Raw genomic sequence first — 27942 nt, 5'->3', positions numbered from 1 at the left:
GCAAAAGGATCTTAAATCTTGGGCATAGGCCCAAACAGTTGAGCTCTTGAACCGGATGACAGAACTAGTGAACCGGGTTAAACCTAATATAGTGCTAACGCGACACGATGTAGCTGTATGCAGTACTCTGCAGCCCTTGGTGCAACACTTGCAGTATTGCGTATCTCATGAGAACAGTTGTCGCCATTGGGATAAAAGTGATTTAAAAACGAAGAGAGAGAGAGAGAGAGAGAGAGAGAGAGGAGAGTGCTGTCAGGGGTTCAAAAGAAGAAGGAAATGAAGCCCTGCGACATGAAGCAGAGAAAGAAGAAGAGGCTGTTGAAGAAGGTGGTGGATTATCTCAGATTAGATTCTTACATGTATGCTCCCATAATCGCTGCTCCTTCTGCAGGTGCCTTTCCCTTCCTGTCCTCTACTAAAATTTTGAACTCTACTCTTCGTTCTCTGTTGCTTATGACTTCTGAGAGTTTTTTTTAGGATTTTCTTCTGTGAAATCCTTTGTCGAATACCAGTGTTCCTATTTTATTTTTAGCCAATTTAAAGTCTTAATCGCGTAGGGCTTGTTTGGATAGATACTAGATAATCAATCTTGAATTTTGAATGGATACTCTTGTGTATTCTTTTTTCTCCTTTTGTTTTGGTGGGTAAGCTTTGGGGTTGAGCTAATTCTGACTTTCCTTTATAGCAGGGGAAGTATTTTTTATTTTATTTTTTGGCAGTGCAAGGTGGTTAGGAGAACAAAGGAATTGTGGGATTAATTGATTCTGATTTAGAAGCTGTAGCTTTACAAATCCAAAATCTTTTGGAAGGGTTTGGTTGCAATAGCATTCACAATTATGTGAGTTTAGTGAATGGTCATTTCATGGATCCCATCCATTTCAGCAATCACAACATTTCAATGATTATGCTAGATTGGCAATCATTATAATGCTCCGAAGAGGGTGGGAAAATGCGATTATGTTTTATCAATGAACTAGATTCTTCCAAGAACAATGAACTTCACAAGGAAACTGAAAGAAAGTTTACTTTTAGGGGTGTCAATTTGGCCCGGTCAACCGTTTGCCCCAGCCCCCCAAGCCCGAACAAGGCTTGGGCTGAGATTTTCAGTCCTAGGACGGGCATGGGCTGAGGTTTTGAAGCCAAAAGTTGGGCTGGGCATGTACTTAAGTCTTGTGCTTAGCCTGGCCCAACCCGACCCCTATGTAATATGTATATGAATAAATTATAAATGTATACTCCACTCACTTAGTCAGCTTTCACATTCTTTTCTTTTTGAACACCAACAAATACCACTCAGCACTCATTCTTTGTTTTGTAGTGGCAACCAAGTTCAATAATGGCCAGCCTGACCCTAAAATGAAAAAAAAAAAAAAATTAGGGGCTGACAAAGTCAATCAGGACCAACCTAGCCCAGCCCAGCCCAATAAGGATTAGGGCCAGACTAGGTTGGGCTAGGCCTTGGATGAGATACCACAGCCTAACCTAGGGCCAGGCTAGGTCAAGCTGTGCTTAGGCTGAGTTAAGAGAACTTTGGGTTCACTGAGGTTTAAAACACCGAGTCTAGCCCAGCCTATTGACCACCCTACTTTTCTTACATCTCCTATAAGTGCAGCCAGATGATCCTTAAACTTCTTTATGATTCTTTTACTTCTTGTTCGTACTGACTTGTTACTAACTGGTTAATTGCAGATTAGTTCTATTCTCAATTTTTCATCCTTTGAGTGCTAATCGTAAGGAAACAATAACTAGTTAGTTTGACAAACAAGTCTTGGTGGCTCTTTTTTATTTCCAGGTGTCACATTTGTCCTAGCACAATGATCTTTCCCTATTGCAAATGCTCAATTGGTTGCGTCTTTCCTTCCATAATAATGTAGAATTATGTAAAACAGGTAACTGCTTCATGATTGTACATTTAATGTCATATTTGTTGGGTCTCAGCTGACACTAAGAGAGGGCTGAATTAGTCTACCAAAGAACTCTCTCTCAGTTGGTTCTTTAGCTAGTGACCAGTTGATGTGTCTTACTCCCAGTCATAGACTACCTAGACTACCCACAACTGCTTTGTATAGTACAAATAATTCCCACTACTGCACAGAGCTAACTCACATAACTAGTTTGTTACCCAGATTTGTCTCACAATCCCTACACTGCAACCATTGTCTCACATATAAGCAATCGTGTGCACATCCACATTGCAACCACTAAGGGGTCAGGTCTACCAGATGTACATATATATCCTGCAGATAAGCACTCCAATATATAGTACGCACATGCACAACCACAACATAAAAAATACATGCCTAGGCTAGTTGCTTATATGCACGGAATAATGCCTACTGTTTGGCTTAGCATCTACTAAATACTAATTTTGACTGTACCCACAACTAAGGGAAATATCCCCAGTTTTCACTCGTTAAATACAAAGGTTAGGTCTTCACCATTATTTTTTCAGAATGATTTGAGAAGCCATACCCATTGTAAATATGTCTAGTTAGTGGTAATTATCAAGGAACACATTGTCCTTGCATCTAGTACCCACTGAACACAATTACAAAAATATGATTAGGCTTATATCAATGCCCTACAATGAATCTCACGTAGCATAGGTCTATGGTGGTATAACCCAGCTAAGCATATAATGAAAATCTACTAAAATTAATAAGTGTAGAAAATCTCACAATTGGCACTGCCTCTCAGTCTGGAAAGGAATTTGGGAACTCTGGCACACTCTGGAACCTCCAAGAGCTGTTGCAACTTAAACTTGGCAATGGACTGGAAGCCCCTTGGTAGTGGTGGTTTTCCCAGTCACTCTCTCTCTTCCTTCCCTCTCTTTCCTTCTCTTTCCTTTCTTTTCTTTTCATTCTTCACTTTTGAGGAAGCTTACAATAGCTTCAACAAAGTCACACACTCCTCTTTTCTCTCACTTTCTTTCTTTTCCTCCTTCGTAGAATTTCCCAAAACTTCAACAAGGGCACACACTCCTCTTTTCTATTTCTTTTCCTCTTCTTCTTTCTTCTTTCATTATGCAAAACCCTAGAGGTCTTTAATAAGTTACTCCTTATCTTTTCCAGCCTCCAATGGTGTCAATGAACATATAGTTGAAGGGGTTGGAGGTGGGGGTTTTCATTCCAATTCTTTCAACCATTGTTTTTTCACCATATTTGCCCACTAATGGTGTCTTCTAGTCTGTGTCAAGTGCTCAGCAGATAAAGCTCGAGCTACCGAAGAAAATGTAGTTTGAATGACCTAAAAGGGTTCCAAATGAAGGAGATATTACAACTTGAAGTTGGGCCAACCAAAAATCATTTGAAATGGAATCCTTTATGGGATTTCCTATACCAAAGATACAATAGAGCACAGGCACTTCACAATTTTGGATCGATGTCGGAATCAGGCACAATAAACAGGGGGCAATAGCTTTATTGATATTGCGTTTCCAATAAGGTGTTGTACCATATACTTAAACTCGTCAATTTCAAAAGTTGCATACTGTTAGTCTAGGAATTCCTTTGAAGAATAATGGAAGATTTTGTCTTATTGAGATATAAGCCTGAATAACATGAGAAGGAATCAATTGAATTTTGAAGTGAAATTTCACACATGGCCAATACGGACCATTCCCTAAGTATCCAATGATTGAAAGGGAATAATAACCCTTCAACGTGTCACAATTAGGTGTGCCCATGTACCTTTGTACCCTTGTACAAATATCCATGGATAGAAACCTTTCCCAAATAAAAAGACCAGAAGATATTTTGCATTACTAGCTTAGGAATGGCTCCTACATTTCTCATTGTCATTGTGCATCGTGGACAAATGATTGGCTATTTTGCCTTCGGATAGATAAGACATGGTATGTATTAACCATATGTCAAATTTTAGAACCTAATACAATCAAGGACCCTCTCATTTATTGGAATGCATCCCCTTGTGTGTTCCTGCATGCCAATTGGCACTTCAACTACTATCTCTGTCACATTTGAGATTTTTCAATGCTCTACCTAGTTTGCCACTTGGAAAACTCTATTTTGGTTGAAATTTAATGCATTAATATTCGGGAAACTTCGGTCCATTTGTCCACAAAATTTGGGATCCAATTGAGCTTCCATGAGACAGATATTTGGGTAGCACATGACCCTTCCTGGGGGAGGGGAGGGTGCGAGGTAATCTCAGGAGGGGAGGGGGTGACACGAGATTAGAGAGCTCAAAGTAAACAACATGCACAACATTTCTACCCAACCAAGGTAGAGTGTAAATAGATTCAAAGAAAGTAAAAGGTGTAGAACCTTACTCTCTAAACCGGGTTTATTGACCGATTGGTTCGATTTGGTCTTGCAAGGTCCGAACTGGAGAGGGTTGACACGGGTGCCCTATGGTCAAAGACAATACGGGTGACGTCAAATGCGGGGTGGTCGGACAAGATTGAGCCGGTATCCGATGTGATTCGCACACTTAAGTTGTGCCTTTGCACGTACCATAAAGCCATGTACGAATAAGAAATGTATGTTATCTTATTGGATGGAGAGAATTCAATTCACAACACGTGGCAAGAGTGAGATATGCGTATGGACCCATTCCCCACCAAAATATAGCAAGGTTGGCCTCATTTCGGCTAACTAGTGGGAGGTCATTGGTAGGTGCGAGACCCACCGGTGTGACCCACCTATGGGGGAAATGTGGGCCCAGCGGGCCTAACTTGGGTAAGCACATGTATTTAGGACTCCTCATCATACTAAGGTCTCGTATGCCCTATAATGTCAGCTATTTTGGCCGGTATCATGATTTAATGTGTTTTAGTCCATAAAGGGGCAAAACCAAACAAGCTTTAGAAGATATTTATTAGCCAAGGTATAAATAGAATTTATGCCTTCCTCTCTCTCCCATTTATGATTTCAGAAAGTTGGTGAGAGGAGTAAAGAGGAGGGAAAAAAAGAAGAAGAAGAAGAAGAGAAGGAAGAGAAAAGAAGGTTCCCTCTTGGATTCCGGAGCCACGACCTATCTTTTTGTCATCAGAATAGTGTCTGGTGCTTTGAGATCTACGTTTTGAGGTAAGTAGCACCATAAACCATTGGAATGTGATGAAACCCTTTTGTGTATGGTCAAATCAAAGTGATAATGGAACCCTTGTGTGATTTCTAATGGAACCCTTGTGTGATTTCTTTGAAGGTTTGAGGAAGGGAAACCAAGATTTGGAGGTATTGAAGTGACATTTTGGGTTTGAAAAGGGGATCTTGAGTTTTGGGGTTTCTTAAGCCAAAGTATGATTTCATTCCCCAAAACCTTGATGTTAACTTAGATCCATAGAATACCCAAGTAGATGAAGCTTAAAATATGTGGGAAATGAAGTGGGAACACCCCCCTTAGGTTCCTAAGAGGAGGAATGAAGAAGGGAAGAAGAATAGCAAAACCCGCTGAACACCGGTGGGTAGCACCAGCGGGTAGTCAGACCCGCCGGTGTGACTCCCTAGTCTTACCTGGGCTTCTAGCCCAATAGGTGGGTAAGATCAGTGGGTACCATGACCCACCGGTCTCTTCTGGGCCTACCGATGGGTACCAGACCCACCAGTCTGGGCAAACTACACAGGTGGGTTCACCTATCCACTAGTATGACCCACTTGTAGCCCAAATGAGTTCTGATGGAACTCAAATTCATCGACAATCTTTTTCACGCTATTAAATGCGTCATGACCATATCTTATGTCTTTTTATGATTTCTAAATTGATGCATTCTAAATTCCTATCTGTATTAGGTTTTGAGACATTCGTCTTCACTACGTATCTTACCTGTAATGCGAGTGCATATTCTCTTGCAAGAATAGGTACGTGGGGAGAGGACTTTGATTTTATTTTGGGAGTGTTTTTAGAATTTTATTCACTCATATATATCATCTTGACATTTTCAATGCCATTCTCATGCATATACTTGATTGTTGTTTGATGCATTTAGAAATGAACATGTTGTATCTATAAATTTCCAATTGTTTGTTACTTGTTATGAATTATTGAGCATGGATTTATTCATGGATGGATTATGATGAGGATTTTCCAAACATGTATTGATTCCTAGAATAGATGCCATAGTCGTCTTGAAAACGAATGCATTGGTATACCATGTAATGGGATGCGAAAGTACTATGCCTTCATACTATCTCGTATAGGAGCACGTTGTTAGGATTTCACATACCCTCGTGCTACAACCCTTACCAACAGGGGTTTACGTGTTGGATCATCACTAGGGGGAAGCACCGGTCGCTGACATCTATGGTGGTTAGAAGTACGTCTAGCTGATTATTAGGACAGTCGGCAACTTTGGTGATATATTCAGAGGGCCAATCATGCTGCTTTTATTTTCTATTGTAGTTCGGCCACGATTTACATTTCTACTATGATTCAGCCACGATATAATTTTTTGAGTGTTCACGACTGACCTTCTCTGACAACCCTATGGACGTATCGGGGGATGGGGAATGCATCTCATACCTGGGGAATACGCGCACTGTGGTTGTGAGTAGGATGTAACCTATAACTTAGTAATGATTGCTTAGGTGAAATATGTTTAAAATGAATCCCATGCATATAGTATCATTTGAAATGCAATTACTTGTGTGAGTCTTTCTTTCCATTTACTATGTGATACCCTACTTTCTAAACCCGGTCTAATTTCTCAGTTGGTTCGACTTGGTCTTGCAAGACCTGAACCCGAGTGAGCCAAGGAAAGTACCTTGTGGAACATGATGACAAGGGTGACTTTGAACTCAGGCTGGCCAGATAAGTTGGAGTCAGTACCTAGTGAGGTTCGTGTGCCTAAGCCGAGCACTTGGAGGTATCACCGGGCCATGTAGGAACAATAAGGTATGTAGTCGTATTTTATGATTAAGAACGTGTGTCAATCAATTACCAAGAGTGAAATGCATGTCGGGGTCTAGCCCCATTGAAAATCCCAATGATTCAGCTAAGTTTTGGCCGATTGGTGGGTGGTCATAGATGGGTCAGACCCATCAGTGTGACTTACCACTTTTATTTTTAAATATTTTCCCCACCATAAATAGAATTTATTACTTTCTTCACCCTCATTTATTGTTTTACATGGTGGGTGAGAAATGTAAAGAAGAGAGAAAAACAAGAGAGAGAAGGGAAGAAGAAAGAAGAAATGAGGAAGAAGATGATCGTTGTGCATCGTTGGGGTTAGACCTCTTGAATTCGACATTGGATTAGCGACCCTCATCTCGAGATCCATGTTTTGAGGTGAGTAAAGGAGGTATTTCTTAAACCCTCATGAAACCCTAAGTGAAATCCTATGATTTGGGTATGAATCCTTTAGATCTTGTTAATCTCTCTTGGGAATGTGAATCTAAGGTTTAATAAAGTCCTACATGATATTTATGAAGGATTTTGAGGAAGAACTTGCAAGATTTGTGATGCATTTGTTGATCTCTTGAGCTGAAGAGAAGATTTGAGGTTTTTGAAGTGTTCTTGAACAAAGAGGTAAGATCTATGCTTGTGACCTTGGATCGACCCTAGATCTATGTTGGAATTATGTTATAGAACTTTAGATTTATGGAAAATGCAGTCAAATTGACCTGTGGTGGTTTCCCTAAGGTGGGATGAGGAATGGAAGAGAACATAAAAAATCTAGATTCTGAGTGGTGGGTTCCTGGAAATGGTAGGACCCACCAATCCGAAGTCTACCTGTCCTAGTTGAGTTGTTAGACCGATTGACGAGCAAGACCGGTGGGCACCTATCTCGCTGCTCCTGGCCCTTCGCTTTATGCAGAGCTACTAGCTCGATTGGCGAGCAAGACTGGTGGGCACCTGGCCTGTCGCTCCTGGCCCGTCGATCTAGGCAAAGCTATTGGCTCGATCGATGAGCAAGACCGATGGGCACCTGGCCTTTCGCTCCTGGCCTGTTGGTCCAGGCAGAGCCTCTGGGTTGAGCGGCGAACAAGGACTGGTGGGTGCCTTACCCTTTAGTTGACCCACTAATCCTACCATTCGGGTTTCGAATGGGCCAAAATTTGTCGGGCAACATTCTTTGGTGATTCTAAACACATTGGAATCACTGTACTCTGTTGGTTGTGAACCTAAAATAGAGTCATAATAAACTTGAACTCTTTTATGATAGGTTGTACTAGAAACTCGTGACATCGCACGTTGGATCTTCCTCGTACCAAGGGTGATCATTGTACACAATTAGGTAAGTGGGAAGAAGACATTGACTTTATTTTTTGAGTGTTTTTGCATCATTCTATTATTGTGGTAGACTAGCCATGACATCATCTCATTATCCTGTGTAACCTAGACATCCTTGAATGCCATTATCATGAATTGATGTGTGCATTATGAAATTCGTTTATGACTTGATATGCTGATATTTTTAATTGTTAAATGCTTATTCCTGCCTTGAGATATGAGATGGATGATTTTAAATTATTGAATATGATGTATCACTAGACTAGATGCTGTAGTTGGCTTGGACACGAATGCATTGGTGGCCCATGGAATAGGACGTGGTGGCATTATGTAGTCGTACTATCTCATATAGGAGCATGCGGTTAGGAATGGCATATCCCTGTGCTACGACCCTTCCCAGTAGGGGTTTAGGTGTTGAGTATATCACTGGGGGAAAGCCCGAGATTGTGTACCAATGGTGGTGGTTAGAAGTACATCCGATCAATCACTAGGACGGTTGGTAACTTTTGGTAAAATAACAAAAGGGCCAATCATTCTGCTTTTAAATTAATACAGGGCAAGGCCTATTTTATTTTAATGTAGGGCAAAGCCCATTTACTTTTTCAGTACCCACAGTTAGCCATCTCCAGTAACCCTATGGGCATATCAAGGGATGGGGTTCACGGCTCATACCCAGGGCATACGTGCACTATGGTTGTAAATAACACATGACCTATAACTTAGATGTGATGTATAGGTGATTTAAGATAATAAAATGAACTTGTATACATATAAGTACATTTGTATTGTGAATGATTGCTTAGACTTTCTTTTCATTTACTGGGCTAGTGAGTTCATCCCACGTGTGCACCACTTTTTAGATTATCTTATAGGTTATCCGGCTGAAGAGCTAGAGTTGGGACCCACTTGAAGATCTTGGGCACGGGGCCGAGTGCCCATGGAGAGTTGTGTTATGGGATAGCAACATTGATAGCATATCAGGATTCTTTTTTAATATATTTGAAATGTTACCCCTTTTGTGCTCTAGATATTTAAATTGTATTTCTTGTGTATATATCACGCCTACGGGCCCAAATGTAAAGTTGTTATGTAATACAATTTAGTTATCAAGAGTATTGGGGTATTTAAAGATAAATACATGTAAGACTTTCGCTGAAATTTAGAATTTCCTTTGTTTAATGTATATGTATGATGTTCTGTGGTTACTGTATCAGATGATCCTGACAGGTTTTAGGTTCATAGGAGTTAACTTAGTCACTGGTCCAATTTTGTGTGAACGGGGTGTGACAATGGTGGTATCAGAGCATGATGTTCTACCCACTCACAACATGCAAGTTAGATCCTATAGAATCTATAATAGGACACTGGGGTTGGGTAAATATAAAAGCTTTAAAGAACTAAAATTTGTAATAAGATGAAAAGTCTAAATTCTTATATTCCATTGCATGCATGAGATTAGAACCTAAATAGATTAACAAAAGAACTAAATGGTCAATTCCATAAACTATTAATTCAAAATTTAATGAAAATTTTGGCAGCATAACAACGCTATATTGAAATTTCAAAAATTTTACAAAAACCACTTGATAAACCATACATAAAGATAATTACAAAAATAGGGTGACAACCATTATCACCACCAAGCCACCACAGAATAAATCAAAACAAATAAAACTATTCTAAAAATAACAAATCATCTATATAAATACCTTTTCGAGTCCCCAACCATAGAAATGTACCCAATATACAACCACCATAGAATCATTATCATCAGACAGAGAAAGAGAAATGAAAGATAAGACCAGAAAGGAGGAAAGTAGAGAAGGATCTGCCGCTTTATCAATTGTCATTGTGAGTGATGGATGAACTTCCCTGCTTGGGCGGTGACTTACAATGGAATTGGTAATCATAAAAGTCTAGCCGATCATTTATCAGAACCACCTCCCTTTACACTGGAATGAAATCAGTGGTGATACCCTTGGAAACCTTATCCAAGTTCTCTGCTAGAGTCTGGATATCCGTCTCTAACCTCCACAACCAATGTTGTATCGCCAATTCCCGGGCAACACTCTCCTCCATGTGCTCTGAAATCATATCTTGCCCTTCTTTCAGGGCACTAATACTATCCATCAATTTCTAAAAATCAAAAGGCCCACCTGAAGGTGGTGGAGCTCTAAAATGCGAATCAGCAGCTCGAGACTCTAAGGACTCCTCCTTGAGGATCTCATCCTCATCAATCTCCTCCTCATTTGGATGAGGAATATAGTCCTCATCCTCCTCACTAACATACTTTCCCTCCATGTCCACTGGCCCTTGTTCTTCCGCCTCTTATGGTGCACCCATCGACATTGGCAGCCCCATCCTCTTCAAGTTCTCTCTAGTGAACTTGTCTCCTGGATACTTCCCCTCCTCACCCAATAAATCCATTTGGAAGTACTCAAATACCTTGGTGAGTGATCTTCCATAAGGAAAATCGGAATCATTGGGGTGAGCGGTATAGTACTCCATTGTCTTCATCATTACGTAGGGGAGGCAAAGTCGGGGTGCACTATCTTCTAAGGCCACAAAAATGCAGCAGGCTATGTAGGCGGTCATGAAACTCACCTGATTCCTGTGACCCGCTCTAGGGAGCAGGTTAAACTGGGCCAAGTGGGTGAACACTCAAACGTCTGCATTATAGGCTGTCTCGGACAAGAGAATGCTCCTTATGGCCACAAATAGTCTCATAAATGCCTTCTTGCATCTCAACTCTCAAATCCGGATCCATAACCTTGATCCTTGGGGGATTGTTGAAATACGCACCCTTCGTCGATATCCCAAGTATTGCTGCTAGTAAATCTATAGTCAAAACAGTATTTACTCCCTTTACCAAACTAGTGAGAGAGTACTCCCCATTCTCGTAGGAGACCTCCAGATTATATTAAAAATATCGGATGAGGTCTTCATAGCACGGGCTGTCGGGATAAAGCATGGGGTCCCAACCTAGAGCAGTGAACTTATCCAACATCTGATAAGCACTGAAGTCATCGGTCACCACCGTCTTCTCCATCATGATTGATTTCTTGGAGAAGGTTGATCATGTAACAGCCGCCTCGAGGCTGTGGAACAAGCTCTCATCAAAGTCTGAGGGGTCAGTGAAGGCCTCCCTTGCGGGTCGGACCCGTGATGAAGAGGAACTGGGGGTTGAATTCCCCCTCGGGATGTAGTGGTTTTCCTCCTTTTGAAGGAGGAGGCAGTCTCTTTTCCCTTCCTAGAAGACATCTTGAAAACACAAGGGAGATGTGTAAGTGGAATGAACAGGGAATATGAAAAGAATGTGATAAGTAATGTTATAAAAAGGGGCGGTGAGATGAACCCTATGAGAAATGACATGAATGAAAGAACCCTAAAGTGCATGTATAAATATCAAAATGCAAGGATATTAGGAGATGAACTTGAAAAGAAATAAAAATATGTAATAAGGAAGTGAATAAGTGTGAGAACCTACTTAAGACCCAAATGCAATTGAATGAGAAACAATAAGCATAATGATGGCAATGATTACACTAAATGGAAGAAAAGAGATGGAAACCCCAAACATGATAACTTGAAGAAAATGGAATTTGTACATGAGCGAAGTTGAGACAATCACAAGGGAAAATTTATGTATCCCTGCAAAGGAGTTATTCAAACTACTTTACAAGTCATTGGATGGACATAATGATATTTCATTCATAAGGGGAAAACGAAGAAATGAAGGAAACCCCCAAGATTTCTAAAGATTTGATCATAAAAAGGGGGGAAATGTATATCAAGAGAAGGGAAATCTATACACACGCAAGTGGAAATGATTACTTTACTAGTGTGTGTTTGACAGTGAGTAGTGTTATTGAATCATACAATTGCAAGAAATAAGTGAAATGAGAAGAAAAACCCTAAAACAGAGAAATTAGGGCGAGAAATTGAGATTTCCTCCCTATAAATGGTCAATCAAAGCCAACAAACCATGTAAAGCATAAATGGGTCATCATATTGGCAAGAGATAAACATTTCATGAAAAAAATGGGACAAATGAAGAGATTATAAGTTCTATAATGAAAGAATACCGAACACTATCATTCTCAAAGAGAAAATGGAAAAAATGGAACTTACTTGTGGATTTGAGATGGTGAAGAAGGGTTGGAACACTGATTTGCTGAGTGAGATCATGAGTTGAAGCATTGGATAGGACCCCCAAATCGCCTTGCTCTGAGTTAGAAAGAAGAAAGAGAGAAAGTTTAAAACGGTCTCGGATGAGACAGGCGGGCCCCTGCCTAACCTTGCCCTCCGGTTTTGCCCGTCGGTCTGGGTATCAAGGCCCAGTATGGCCTGAGTTTAGGATTTTTAGTATTTCAATCCTAGTAGGCCCCAATTGGGTACTAATGGGAGTAATTTGTCGCGTAATCATAGTTTAAAGTATCTCCGATACCGATACGATACCCTTTGATACATATCTTAAATTTAGCTGATCGACACGATACACACTAATACGATACATTAAATTTTAAAATCCTTTCGTATCGATATATATCCTACAATATATACCGATATACGTCGATACACACTGATATGATACGATACGCACTGATACTCTATGGAAAATATAAAATCGAGGTGAAATGTACGTTTCAGCATGTATCGGTATATGTCGGTGAGTATCAGTATGTATCGATCGATACATATTGATGAGTATCTATACGTATCGGTGAGTATCGGTATGTATAGATGAGTATCGATACGCATCGGTATGTACCGATACAATGCGCTACGATCATATAATGGCCAAGATGGGTAATTTTTCAAAAAAACACGGTTTTTTTAGGGGTTTTTGTTTCAGAGTTGCTGCTAGCCATATTTCTCTCAAACTAAAGTGGAAATCAAGATTGAGACCAAGGATTTTACATTTATGGGACAACTACAAACCTTGAATTCTTAGTACGATACCCTCAATTTATTATTTATGCATAATACATGTTATCAATAGCTTTTTTTAATAAATTTTATATGCAAAAGTGTTTAAAAAAGTGTTTTCTATCAATTTATGTTGGTATCTTTAGCATATCTTCAATACGATACGATACCCTCTAATACGTATCTTAATTTTGGATGACCGATACAACGATTGATACCGATACTTTAATCTTTGCGTGTAATTAAGCATTGTAGTATGACCAATTTGTAAATTGGAAATTAAATATGGATTTGTTGGGTCATCTGGTGTGGTGTATCAATGTAACCTGTGATATAAAATGCAATTGGTTGTTAAAATATATATAAATGTTGTGGCACTCAATGGATGCTTACATCTTAGAATAATCCAGGTACAGAACACCATGGTATGCACCAGATCCGATGGTCGTTCCCATGGTACCTCTAGTGGTGGGCCACCCATTTCCCATGGATCTCGACCCGTGGGGCAATCCTCTCACCCTCCACCACAAGTGGAGAATGATCCGGAAGAAGTTCAGGGTAACCCATCTTTGAATGAAATCTCGGGTCCTCCACATGTCATCACTCCTAGTGATGTGGTAACCCTTATACAACAATCGCAAGGGACCTTTTAGTAGCAGTTGCTTCAACAACAACAAAATTTCATGGCTGCTATGGAACAATACTTGATACTCTATAAGGTCATCCTCCTAGAGGGGTTACTCCACAGGACCCTCCCATGGGGTTAGGTATTGGAGTGCAATTCAAAGGAACACCGCCTGGGGTTATACCTCAGGATCAACCGGAAAGTACCCCTCCGGTTCCACCATATGGCACTCCCCTATTCATGATGCCTCCACCCTATCCCTACTATCTGGCTTATCCATCTTATCATCCACCATCTACCACTACGGCAAAGGTGGTGGAGTCTTTTAAGAAGTACATGCCACCCATCTTCACCAAGGTGGGTAATGACCCATTGGAGCCAGATTAGTGGATCCAAGAGTTGGAGAAAGTGTTTGATATTATAAAATGCACAGAGGCACAGAAGCTAATATGTGCAGGGTTGTAACTTAGAAATGAAGCTGATACTTGGTGGAAAGCTTCCAAGCCTATATTGATGGTAACTCACCCAGAGCCTACTTAGGAACAATTCAAGGAATTATTCTTACCAAATTACTATCTAAAGAGCTTTAGAGACCGCAAAGAGGTAGAGTTTATGGCACTAACTTAATGAAGCAAAACTATTTTGGAGTATCAACAATAGTTTGAAAGCTTATTTTATTTTGCTCCTCGCCATATGAAGTTATTTGAGGAAAAAGCCCAGAAATTTTTGAAGGGGCTGAAGACATATATTGGTACAGTGATGGAGGTGTTGGATTTAACTAATTATGCATAGATTATGCAACCCATATGTTGATTCTGGTAGCCCGAGCAAGAGCTTTCGTGGGTCGTACTCTTATGGTCCCTCTTACTTACAGCCTTACAGGCCATTGAGTTATTCTTTTCGACCCGTTAGTGGACCGAGCACTACATCTTTTCGCCCTAACACTAGTGTGGTGCCTATGGCCCAGAGACCCCCTCATCCTCAGGTTATGCCAGGATTAGTACAGAAGGCTTCCGCTCTGGTTCAAGCATCACTGAACTAATGCTATAATTGTCATTTGTACGGGCACTTCGACAAAGATTGCCAGTTCCTAGCAATAACACCTTCTAATTGGCCCCTTGTCCATAGACTTGCATTAACTTAGGGAAATCAGCCTCAGGGAAAGATGTATGCCTTAATAGCTGAGGAGGCCGAAGCCAGTATAGAAGTAGTAGCAGGTACACTCTAATTAAAAGACTTTGTGATTACCAATTTGAGTAACCTGTTATACTTATATGCAATGCAATGCTAGGTGTCCTAACTGTATCAGGTATACCTATATACGTCCTATTCAATTCCGAAGCTTCGCATTCATTTGTGTCTAAGAGATTTACTAAGAAGCTTAATGTGTCATCTAAGACCTTAGAATGCAAGTTAGTGGTTAGCACATCAATAGGCACAGTAGAACAGTTGAAAGAAGTGTGTGGACCATGTTCAGTTGAGATTAATGGAAAGAACCTAGATGCCCAACTTATCAAATTCAAAATACAGAATTTTGACGTTATTTTAGGCATGGATTGGTTATTGGCTCATCAAGCAAATGTGATGTGTACCGAGAAAAAAGTTAAGATGAAGGATGATGAAGGAGTAGAGCTTGTGTATCAAGTTAAAAGGTCAAGGTGACCTAGAGAGTCCATCATCTCTGCATTGCATGCAGTGAAGTTATTAGAAGATGGATGTCAGGGCTACCTTGCATCAGTGCTAGATGTGGATGCAAAGGTTACATCACTGAAGGAATTAGAGGTAGTCAAGGAATTCCCTGATGCCTTCCCAGATGATCTAACCCAGCTACCGCCTAACAGAGAGCTGGAGTTTACCATTGATCTGATTCCTGGAGTTACCCTAGTGTCTAAAGCTCTGTATAGAATGGCACTAGTCAAATTAAAAGAGCTATAGACACAGTTGCAAGATTTTTTGAAGAAGGGGTTTATACACCCAAGTGTCTCACCTTAGGGTGCACTAGTTTTATTTGTCAAGAAAAAGGATGGTAGTTTACATATGTGCATCGATTACTAGGAACTGAATAAGTTGACCATTAAGAACTGGTATCCATTGCCACGCATTAACGACCTATTTGATCAACTACAAGGTGCTAAAGTGTTTTCAAAGATTGATCATAGATCGGGTCACTACCAACTCAAAATTAAGAGCTGTGACATACCAAAGATAGCTTTTAGGACCCGATATGGTCACTATAAATTCTTAGTGCTGTCTTTTGGGCTAACCAATACATTGACTGTGACTGCTTTTATGGATTTAATGAATCGGGCATTTCACGATGTCCTCGATAAGTGGGTTATTATTTTCATTGATGACATCTTGATTTACTTGAAGTTGAAAGAAGAACATGCATGACACTTGAGGATGGTACTACAGAGACTAAGAGAGCAGTAATTATATGCCAAATTCAACAAATGTGAATTTTGGTTCTTAAGCAAGTTGGATTCTTAGGACACGTGGTGTCTGAGAATGGAATCGAAGTGGGTCCAGACAAGGTAAAGGTTGTAGTAGAGTGCGAGGCACCCAAGAATGTAACCGAGATTTCTTGGGCTTGGTAGGCTACTACTGACGCTTCATCGAAAATTTTTCTTGAATTTTGGTGCTTCATCAAAAATTTTTCTCTGATTTCAATGTCAATGACTAAGTTGACCAGGAACGGTGTAAAGTTTGAGTGGTCAAAAGAATGTGAAAATAGCTTCCAAGAATTGAAGAAGCGGTTAGTGTCAGCTCCTGTATTGATCATTCCAAATGGTACAGGTAGGATGACAGTTTATACCGATGCATCTAAGATCGGGTTAGGCTGTGTTCTCATGCAACATGGCAAGGTGGTAGCATATGCATCCAGGAAACTCAATGAGTATGAGAAGAACTACCCCACTCATGATCTATAACTGGTAGCTGTCATATTTGCTTTGAAGACCTAACATCATTATCTGTATGGGGAGAAGTGCGAGATACAGTGATCATAAAAGTCTTAATAAGTACTTCACCCAATGAGATTTAAATATGAGGCAGAGAAGATAGCTTAAACTTATGAAGGACTATGACTATGATATTCAGTATCACCCAGGTAAGGCTAATGTGGTGCCTGACACTCTAAGTCAGAAGGCTCAGACTGTATCACTTTCGTACTTAGCTGTCAGTCCACAATTGATACAAGAGGCGATATTGATGGATGAAATCCTTCTATACGAAGGAGAAACATTGGAGCTTGAGCATTAGTCAGATGATGTTAAGCAATTGACTATATACTTGTTGGCCTTACAGGTACATCCATCCATCAGATAAGAGGTGATAATAAAACACTCATTGGATCCTAAGCTACAAAGGATCAGGCTGAAAATTCAAGAGCAGACAATGAATGACCTTAACTTCACAATAGCCATTGATGGGGCATTACTATAATGGGATAGGTTGTGTATGCCTGATGACATGGAGATACGGGATAAGATTGTGAAGGAGACACATAGTTCTAAATACTCACTTCATCTCGGAAGCATGAAGATGTACAAAGACCTTAAACAAAGCTATTGGTGGTTAGCAATGAAGACCACTATTGCCTTGTATGTAGCAAAATGTCTCGTGTGTTAGAAGGTCAAGGTAGAAAGGCATTGACCATATGGTACTCTACAGCTATTCTATGTACCAGAGTGAAAGTGGGACAGGATCACCATAGACTTTGTCACAGGGCTACCTCGTACACCCAAGGGAATGGATGCAATTTGGGTGGTAGTTGACAGGCTTACCAAAACTGCACATTTTATCTCGATTAGGACCAATTACTCTATAGATAAGTTAGCCCAAATTTATATGGATAACATAGTTCATTTACATGGGGTACTGGTAAGCATTGTGTCAGATAGAGACCCGAGATTTACATCTAGATTTTAAAAGAGTCTCTAGTAAGCTTTGGGGACACAAGTGAATCTGAGTACTGGTTTTCATCCATAGACCGATGGGCAATCAAAATGTACCATATAAATACTGGAAGACATGCTCGGGGCCTGTGCAGTGGAGATGAGCGGCAGTTAGGAAAAATATATACCTCTTATGGAGTTTGCCTATAATAATAGCTATCAAACCACAATTAGGATGGCTCCGTAATGAGGCATTGTATGGCAGAAAAGTACAGAACACCCCTATATTGGGATGAAGTACGTAAGCGAAGGATGCTTGGACCAGCAATGATATAGATGAAGTGTGACAAGGTCGACGTCATTCAGGAAAGGATTAAGGCGACCCAATCATGTCAAAAGAGCTATGCTGGTAACCGCAAGAAGGACATTGAATTCCAAGAAGGGGAGAAGTATTTATTATAATCTCTCCTACCAAAGGGTTGCATAGATTCCACAGGATGGGCAAGCTAACACTATAAAAAAAAAGGGACATTTGCGATAATTTTTTAGAGACAGACATATTTTTTGTCTCCTAAATAAATCATTAAGGACAGATATCATCGCAATAGTTGGGAAGAAAACTATATCATCGCAATATTTGAGACGGATTATTTCCGTTTCTATTGTGGTGTCCCCATATATTTAACAATTGTGATAGAAAACTTACCATTTTGAGATGGATCTTTCCGTTGTAGTTGTTATTGAATTTTATATCTGTTAAGACAGATAGTTTTCCGTCTCTAAATCGACAATTAAAGACATAAATAATTCTGTCCCTAGTTATGTAGCGATTGAGACAAATTCTGACTATCCCATATTTAGGGACGGATTTTTTCTTTCTCAAGTATTATGAATTGGGACAGTTTATACTCTATCGCTACTACAAGAAAATTCTGTCGCACATCTATTACAAAGGATTACATTCTGTCCCAAAATAAATCATTCGGGACGGATGCAATTCTGTTGCAATATATGGGACAAATATACTGCTATTTGGGACGGAATTTTTTTTGTCACTATTATGATTAAATTTTAAATTTTTTATAATTGAATTTACATCTATTATGATGGATTTTTTCCATCCCCCAATAAATCATTTGATACATAAATAGTTATGTCGCTACGTATCTAAAAGTATATTACAAAATAAAATGCGTTATATTCGAAAGGACCAAATTCTATACTATTAATTCGATACATATTTATTATTGGAGACGAAAATTTTCTATCATAAAATTGGAGACGGATGACTAACTGTCTCTAAATTAAAGAAATTTTCTTATCAGATGACCTTTGGGGAAATCGTTCCCAATAAAACACGATAGAGAGTTTCTTCACCCTTCTCTTTGTGCAGAGAGAGAGAGAGAGAGAAGAAAAGCGCTTCTGCCCTGGCTTTGAACACAGCAGGTATGTCTTTTTCATCTCTTTTTTCTTCTTCTTCTACTCTCTTCCATCTTCTTCATCCTCAGTTTCCCCTTTTTTGTTTTGATTTGTTTTTGTTTTTGTTTTTTTGTTTTTTTGGTTTTTTTTTTCAAAGCAGAAAACCCTGCTCTTCACACATAGAGAGAAGAGACCAGATCCGCCTCCGTTCTTGGTTCTAAACACAGGTATGTCTCTTTCTTCTTCTGTTACTATTCTCTTCCATCTACATCCTTGGTTCCCTGATTTTAATTTTCTTAAGTCAGAAAACCATACTCTTCGCGCATAGAGAGAAGAGACCAGATCCACTTCCGCCCTGGTTCTGAACACAGGAATGTCTCTTCTGGTTCTGAACACATGTATGTTTCTTTCTTCTTCTGCTACTATCTCTTCCATTTACATCCTCGGTTCCTTTTTTATTTTTTATTTTTTTTTACAAAAAACCATGCTCTTTGCCCATAGAGAGGAGCCACTCCTCTTCCCAAATCATTACTTCCTGGGCTTTCTTCACCAAATTTTCAGGTACCTGTTCTCTGTTTCTCCTGATTTGATGCTTTCATGCTATCTAGGGTTTTAAGGATCCTCCAAGTGTTGGTTGGGGTTGTAATGGAGTAGCTATACTGGGGGATTAATGGCAACGGACTTTGCCACATTGGCTGGAACTTCATCATAGATTTTTGAGTTTCCGATAGTTTTTATGCGAGAGTAACTGATAATGATTCTGGATTGGTTGTGGTTAGATCACTAAATTTATAGCTGGGGGTGGGATTTAAAGCTGAATTATTTGATTTTATTTTTTTCCATTTGTATTTTCCAATTGTAGATCAAAGTGGTGTAGACAATGAGGGCAAACATCTAATCTAACTCTCAATATGCTTTCATATTTTGGTGGAAACTCTTGTAATGTAGGCTTGATTCTCGGATACAAAGTTAGTTGATATGTATCATCTCAGAAGTTTAAATTATTATTATTATTTTTTTTATTAGGTGGGGGGGGTTTGGGGGTGATCTCTAGGCTTATTGGTCTGCACTATATTAAAAAATTATTCTATCTGGTTCAATGTCAACCTACATCCACAACAGAGTCTAATGTCTTTATTGCCTTGTTTAATTGTCTAAGTTATAGTGAATTGGGCACTCTTTCTTTGCCTTGTTTAATTGTCTTTTGTTGAAGATAAAAATGAATCCTTATTTTTAACATATCTTTGCCACCCAAACACTCCATCTGGGTGAAATGTGCAGTGTCAGACACCATTATCGGACATATATATCAAACTTTTGACATCGTTACTAGACATTGTTTTTTGGCCATATTTGTAAACCAATTATTGTATGTCTTCTTTCTCTTTTCCCTACTTAGTTTCTTCCATTAGAATAACTGTTGGGATATTACCAGATTACCAAAATTGGGTTTCAAAATCAAGATTAAGTTCTTTCCTTAATGCTGCTTTGATTCAATTTCCAACCCCTTTGCAAAAATGATATTTTTTCCATCTCTCACTTTTACATTGTTGTTTGATATCTGATCTTGTTTCTTATCCCTTCTCACCTAAATTCTGTTTCTCGTATTGCCTTGCATGCTACATGACATTATGGTGGTGGTGTTGTGAGGTCAATTACACTTAACTTATGAGCTGTATTTTGATATTGCAAGTTCTAATCTTGGTATCCCTACAATACAGTATTGTAGGGATACCGAGTGTATTGTAGGGATACCAAGATTAGAACTTGCAATATTTATACTTCATTTCCATGTCAAAATAGAACACTGGCATATGTTTCGTATGAGTTAAAAGAGAGGGTTTCTTGAGAATTTTGTGGGGATATCTTAAGTTCTCTGGGCATCCAATCATAAATTTGTAGACGCAATGGCTTTTAAGATATTGCCTCAACTTGCTCCTTTTTAGGGGAAATAAGTGTGAGAGTAGGGGGAGAACTTAGGCTTAACCATTGTGTTTCTTACTTTGTCTACTGGATATTGGGATGAAAAATCATATTTTTTTCTTCTTAATTACTTCACTAAATAACTTTTAGGAATTGAAAAAGATTGATTTTTCTTAGCACTGATTGCAAGTTGTGAAATCTGAATGGATGCATCTGTTCTTAGCATTTCAAGATAGATTTAGGATTGAGTTTTAGCTTCTGTGGAGGGATGTGGTTCAACAATTTTTTTGTTAATCCTTTTTTTTTCCTTAAAAAAAAATAAAAAATCAGCTAATTTAGCAGTTGGATGTTCCAATTCTTTCACAATCTTTCATCAATATCTGCAAAATTTAGCATTGAATCTTTTATAGCATGTGGCAATAAAATGGGCTAAAACTTGCTTAGTACCACTTCTGAGTGATATTTAGTCAAAGAGGATTAGTCACATTCGTAGTAGTAAATTGTTTTCCCCCCTATTAGTAAAGAAAGCCCTATTAGTTAAGAAAGCTTCCACTATACTTACCAGGAAAAAAGTGTCTACTCCTTAAGGTGCCTTCTTCTTGAGAATGTCTTGTCCCTCCCTGATATAATTAGTTTCTTCAATTGCATGCATTTCTTTTGTGAGTGGATTCCATGGAACAATTGGATATACCAAGTGGACATTTCATCCATTTTGGTATGCATATCGGATACAGTGTGTGACAACTATGCTTTTGATGCATCTTCCCCTGTAGAAGAACCAAACTCCTTTGCCAAAAGTCATCTTGTGCAACTATGAGTGGGTATCCTTTTCTCTGCATTCATCTAATTCATTTGAGATTAGTTAGATGAAATTTAACTGCTTGAGATCTTAGATTTTGATATGATGCTATATCCAATCCCTCTTCTGAATCTGAACCTCTGTTATCTAGATATAAAAAATTCCTCTTGATATCCACCCCAATTCAGCACTACCAAGTTAACTGTCAGGTTTATGTCTTTGCAGGCACGCCCCTTGTTCAATGACTGCCGGAAGTTTTCAAAACTGGCAGACCCTCGGTTACAAGTTCAATGCCCAATGCAATATTTATACTTCATTTCCAAGTATTTGTTTGTTAGTTTTCCAGACTATGTTTTTGTTCGGAAGGTGAGATACTCGTTTGTGTTTATGTTTTGGATTTTCTTTTTTGGTTTTCATTTTTGCTTTGAGTCTAACTTTTGAAAGAGATCATTATTGAAAAATTAGCTGCAGTTCAAACTTTTTTTTATTTGAATCCAACCTATGATCCAAGAATATGTTGAATTTCTTAATTTTTTTAATGAAAAGTAATTAACTTTATAATTTTCTAAACAAGTTCCATGTAACATGGATACACCTGTAGGAATCTGAATCTGAATCTGAATCTGAATCTGGGATTAAATTAATCAATAAGGTGTTGGTAATCTGGTTAGAGCCAACTTCTATTTCTCTGATTCTAAAGGTTAAAATGTACTACCAAATCTGTTGAAGCTGCAGGCTCAGAATCACAGAATTGTGTTATGTTCATTTCCCATCCAAAAATTTCAACTACTCTCGTCCTCAGCTCATCAATCTGTCATCTGAGTGTGAGTTTGATGCCCCTATTTGACGTATTAGAGCACTAAGGGTGAAAGCATGATATGAATAGAACTACAAAATAGACGTGTCTCAAGTAAAGGAAATGAACGTGGGTAAAATTCAATAAGTGCAAAATCAGTTCCAAAATAGAAGAAATAAAACTGACTAGCAGAACGAGATCACCAAAATAGAGAACTAGAGAACAATTAGGGAGAAAATTGATAACTTGTAACAGAGTGACAAGATGGGGCAGGTTTTCTGGTCAAGTTCTAATAAGAATCAATAGAAAAGGCCTGAAAAATATACATGAAAACAGAACTCTAGATTGGGCTGTGCATTAAGCCCTAGCTAACTGGAAAACAAAGTTGCATATCCATAACTTGAATATCAACTAATAGTTCTCAGAAATTTAACCAGAATTCAAGAGAATGGATGAATGGAAACTAATATGTGAACTTTGAGATAAATAAGATCAATATTTAGAGAGAGAGAGAGAGAGAGATTAAAGTAAAGCAATTAGCAGACTTGAATGAAACAGGGGAGCCAAAGGTTTAGAAAAGAAGATTCTGATCTACCGCATGATTGAATTAGAAAATAGAAGATTAGAAGGTAAACAGGCTAGGAATCCACCTAGTTGAACCAAAGAATCTACTCAAAGAAGTACATAAACCATAGTAGATATGAAGAGAACTGAACTATGTTTTCATAAAATGAAGGTGTAGGTTGTGAGCCTTTACATTTATGGAATTTAGAGGAAATAGACTCATCAACTATGAACAATACAATAAATCAACTGGCAGCAAGAAAGTGCCCCTAGCTAGTGGCATAACATCTAGAGGATTCCCCAACTAAACTTTGACAATTTCATTTACTTGTATAAACCATTACATGGACTAACTAGGTTAACAGAACAGCCTCATCCTACAAGACTGACACAATCAAGACTATATCTAGTTAATTGTTGTATTAATTAGTGATCAGTTTTCCTTCCAGTAACAAATTATTCTTTTAACATCTCCAATGCTCAACACAACATCTATGTGCTCTCTATCTAGACCAAGTAATAAATTAACACAAAAAATGATCTCAATAAATATTTAAATAACTACATCGCAGCAAAATTTCCTATGACTGATGCCTAAATAATCAGTTTCCTTTAACTTTCCCAAAGGAACTTTTGTTACCAATAAAATGAAAACCCAAAAACTGGAGACCTTAAACAGCAACATTTAAAGCAGGGTACGAATTAATGAATAGCAATAAATTTTACAATGCATCCGACCAATTATGAGAGAAGCAAAAAGTGAGAGCTTTAACAAATATTACCTCAAAAACTTCTTTATACATGTGTACTATTTCGCTTCAATCCTGTGTGCTTTAAGTAACTCTCTATCAAGTATTTTGACAGCAGAGGTTGTATAAAAACTGAATCCATTTCAGTAGGACAAAAGTTCTTCCATAAAATGGAGATCAATTGATTGGAATTTTTTTTCTGAAGATGGAAAAGACCACAGGTAGATAGATTTCTGTCCAAAAACCAATATGCCATAAAATAGTGCTCCTACATAAAAGAATGACTATAGCAATTGAGCACATAAGTTTAGGGCACATGAATTTTGTGGCAAACGAGAATTTGGGAAAAAAATAGTTTTATCTATCATTTTGTTTGAGGATGATATAATTATTTAACTTGTATAGATTTATCTAATGTTAATATTTTTGGATGATGTAATCATTAAATGTCTAGTTGGATCTTCTAATGTGTAACAATAGGGTAAATATGTCTATGAAAATATCATAATTATTATTTTTTTACTTAAAAACTTTTAGGGACGGAATTTTACTATCCCTAAAAGTTACAGCCCTTGTTAGTTGGGACGGAGATAGCTGTCTCTAAAAGGAAGACCCTATTTGTGACAAGAAAAATCTATCCCCAAAAATGAAGTTTTGAAATTTTTTACAGCAGAAAAATTCCATATCAAATAATTTATGCTCTTTTGCGACAGAAATAAACTGTTGCTACATGACCTTAACAACATAGTATTTACGATAGATATTTCTGTCGCTTTAGTAATTATTTGCGCCGAAAAATTTTCGTCTCAAAATTTGTCGCAATCGACCCCTTAGGGAAGGAAAATTTTTTCCGTCTCGTAAATTATGCAACGGCCATTGTAACGACAGATGTGTGATGAAAATTTTTACTATCCCTGGTATTAGTGACACTATTTTGGTATTTGGAACAGAAAATTTCGTCCCAAAAACCCATTTTTCTTGTAGTGTAAGTCCGAGGTATATTGGCTCATTTGAAAACCTGGCTCAAGTTGGCTCCGTAGCATATATATTGGCTCTTCGATCTTCCCTCAGAAATATACACAATGTGTTCCATGTGTCTATGCCAAAGCGGTACATCCATGATCCATCACATGTGCTGCCCGTGGAACTTGAATATTTAGAAGCTGACATGACTTACAAAAAATAGCCTGCTGAAATTTTAGACTGAAAGATAAAGACTCTTTGCAATCACTCCATCGCCTTTGAGAAAGTTTGATGGGCCAATCATTCACTTGACAAAGCATCTTGGGAGAAATGGGATGACATTCAAGCCAAGTATCCTCATCTTTTCGGACAAGGTACTACAATTTCAAGGATGAAATTTTTAAAAAGCAGGGCAATAAATGTGATACCTTACTTTTTGAACTCGGTCTAATTTCTCGGTTGGTTCGACTTGGTCTTGTACGACTTGAACCCGAGCTAGCCGAGGTAAGTACCTTATGGAATATGATGACAAGGGTGACCCTTAACTCAGGTTGGCCAAATGAGTTGGAGTCAGTACATAGTAAGGTTTACGTGTCGAAGCCATACACTTGCACGTATCACCAAGCCATGTACACATAATAAGGTACGTAGCCATATTTTATGATTAAGTACGCATGTTAATCAATTATAGAGTGAAATGCGTGTTGGGACCGAGCCCCATAAAAAATCCGAATGATTTGGCTAAATTTTGGCCAATTGGTGGGTGGTCATAGATGGGTTGGACCCACCAGTGTGACCTACCACTCTGATTTTTAAATATTTTGACTCCACTATAAATAGCATTTATTACTTTCTTCACCCCCATTTATTGTTTTACATGGTGGGTGAGAAAAGCAAAGAAGAGAGAAAAATGAGAGAGAAGGGAAGAAGATGATCGTTGTGCATCGTTGGGGTCAGCCCTCTTGAATCCAACATCGGATTAGCGACCCTTATCTCGAGATCTACGTTTTGAGGTGAGTGAAGAAGGTATTTCTTAAACTCTCATGAAACCTTAAGTGAAATCCTATGATTTGGGTAGGAATCCTTTATATCTTATTAATCTCTCTTGGGCATGTGAATCTAAGGTTTAATAAAGGACCTACATGTTGTTTATGGAGGATTTTGAGGAAGAACTTACAAGATTTGTGAAACATTTTTTGATCTCTTGAGCTAAAGCAAAGATTTGAGGTTTTTGAAGTGTTCTTGAGCAAAGAGGTAAGATCCATGCTAGATCCATGCTTGAGATCTTCGATTGACCCTAGATCTATATTGGAATCATGTTATGAAACCTTAGATTTATGGAAAATATGGTCGAATCGACTCATGGTGGTTTCCCCAAGGTAGGATGAGGAATGGAAGAGAACATAAAAAATCTCGGTTCTGAGTGGTGGGTGCCTAAAAATGGTCAGACCCACCAATCCGAGCTCGCCTGTCCTAGTTGAGTTGCTGACCTGATCGACGAGTAAGATTGATGGGCACCTGGCCCATCGATCCTAGTATAGCTACTAGCTCGATCGACAAGCAAGATCGACGGTCACCTGGCCAGTCGGTCTAGGCAGAGCTTCTGGGTCGAGCGATGAGTAAGGACTGGTGGGTGCCTTGCTAGTCAGTTGACCCACCAATCTGAATTTTGAGTTCTGAATGGGCCCAAATTTGTCTGGAAACCTTTTTGGGTAATTCTAAAGGTGTTGGGATCACCGTACTCCATTAGTTGTGAACCTAAAGTGGAGTCATATTAAACTTGACCTCTTTTATGATAGGTTGTATTAGAAACTCGCGTCATTGCATGCCTGATCTTCCTCGTACTAAGGTTGATCATTATACACAGTTAGGAAAGTGGGAAGAGGGCATTAATTTTATTTTTGGAGTGCTTTTGCATCATTCTATTATTATGGTAGACTAGCTATGAAATCATCTCACTATTGTGTGTAGCCTAGATATTCTCGAATGTCATTTGCATACATTGATGTGTGCATTATGAAATTCATTTGTGACTTGATATGCTGATATCTTTAATTGTTAAATGCTTATTCCTACTTTGAGACATGAGATGGATGACTTTAAATTATTGAATATGATCCATTGCTAGACTAGATGCCGTAATCGGCTTAGACACAAATATATTGGTGAACCATGGAATGGGACATGGTAGCACTATACATTCGTACTATCTCATATAGAAGCATGCAGTTAGGAATGACATATCTCTATGCTACGACCCTTCTTAGTACGGGTTTAGGTGTTGGGTATATCATTGGGGGGAAGCCCGAGGTTGTGTACCAACGGTGGCGGTTAGAAGTATGCCCGATCGATCACTCAGACGATCGACAACTTCGGTGATATAACAAGAGGGTCGATCGTACTGCTTTTAAATTAATGCAGGGCAATACCCATTTTACTTTAATGCAGGGTTAGACCCATTTACGTTTTTGGTACCCATGGTTGGCCATCTCAAACAACCCTATAGGCGTATCATGGGATGAGGTTTGTGATTCGTACTCAGGGCATACGCGCACTGTGGTTGCAAGTAGCACATGACCTATGATTTAGATGTGATGTGTAGGTGGTTTAAGATAATAAAATGAACTTGCATACATATAGGTGCATTTGTATTACGAATGATTGCTTGGTCTTTCTTTGCATTTACTGGGCTAGTGTGCTCATCTCACGTGTGCACCACTTATTAGATGATCTTACAGGTTATCCAACTGAAGAGCTAGAGCCGAGACTCACTATGGAGTTTTCAGCTGAGGGCTTGTGGTTTCTTGAAGATCTTAGGCATAGGGCCGAGTACTCGTGCGAGAGTTGTGTTGTGGGATAGCAACATTGATACCATACCAGGATTCTTTTTTAATATACTTAAAATATTACCCCTTTTGTACTCTAGATATTTAAATTGTATTTCTTGTGTATATATCATGCCTACGGGCCCAAATGTAAAGTTATCATGTAATATAATTTGGGTATCAAGAGTATTAGGATATTTACAGGTATATACATGTAAGACTTTTGCTGAAATTCAGTATTTGCTTTATTATGTGTGTGTGTGT

The 27942-nt window shown here is 38.7% G+C and overlaps 1 protein-coding gene across 1 annotated transcript; it reads left to right on the top strand.

Moving 5' to 3' along the window:
- Positions 1 to 55: 55 nt before the first annotated feature.
- On the top strand, positions 56 to 27884 carry LOC122078062. The gene is made up of 4 exons (XM_042643932.1): positions 56 to 153; positions 215 to 391; positions 22007 to 22147; positions 27592 to 27884. Exons 1-4 carry the CDS (start codon positions 56 to 58, stop codon positions 27602 to 27604), a joined length of 429 nt encoding a protein of 142 aa, XP_042499866.1. The 3' UTR covers positions 27605 to 27884.
- Positions 27885 to 27942: the final 58 nt, after the last annotated feature.

The sequence above is a fragment of the Macadamia integrifolia genome, chromosome 5, assembly GCF_013358625.1.
Source record: "Macadamia integrifolia cultivar HAES 741 chromosome 5, SCU_Mint_v3, whole genome shotgun sequence".
Classification (NCBI taxonomy): domain Eukaryota; kingdom Viridiplantae; phylum Streptophyta; class Magnoliopsida; order Proteales; family Proteaceae; genus Macadamia; species Macadamia integrifolia.
This window is presented reverse-complemented; position numbering and strand designations above follow the sequence as displayed.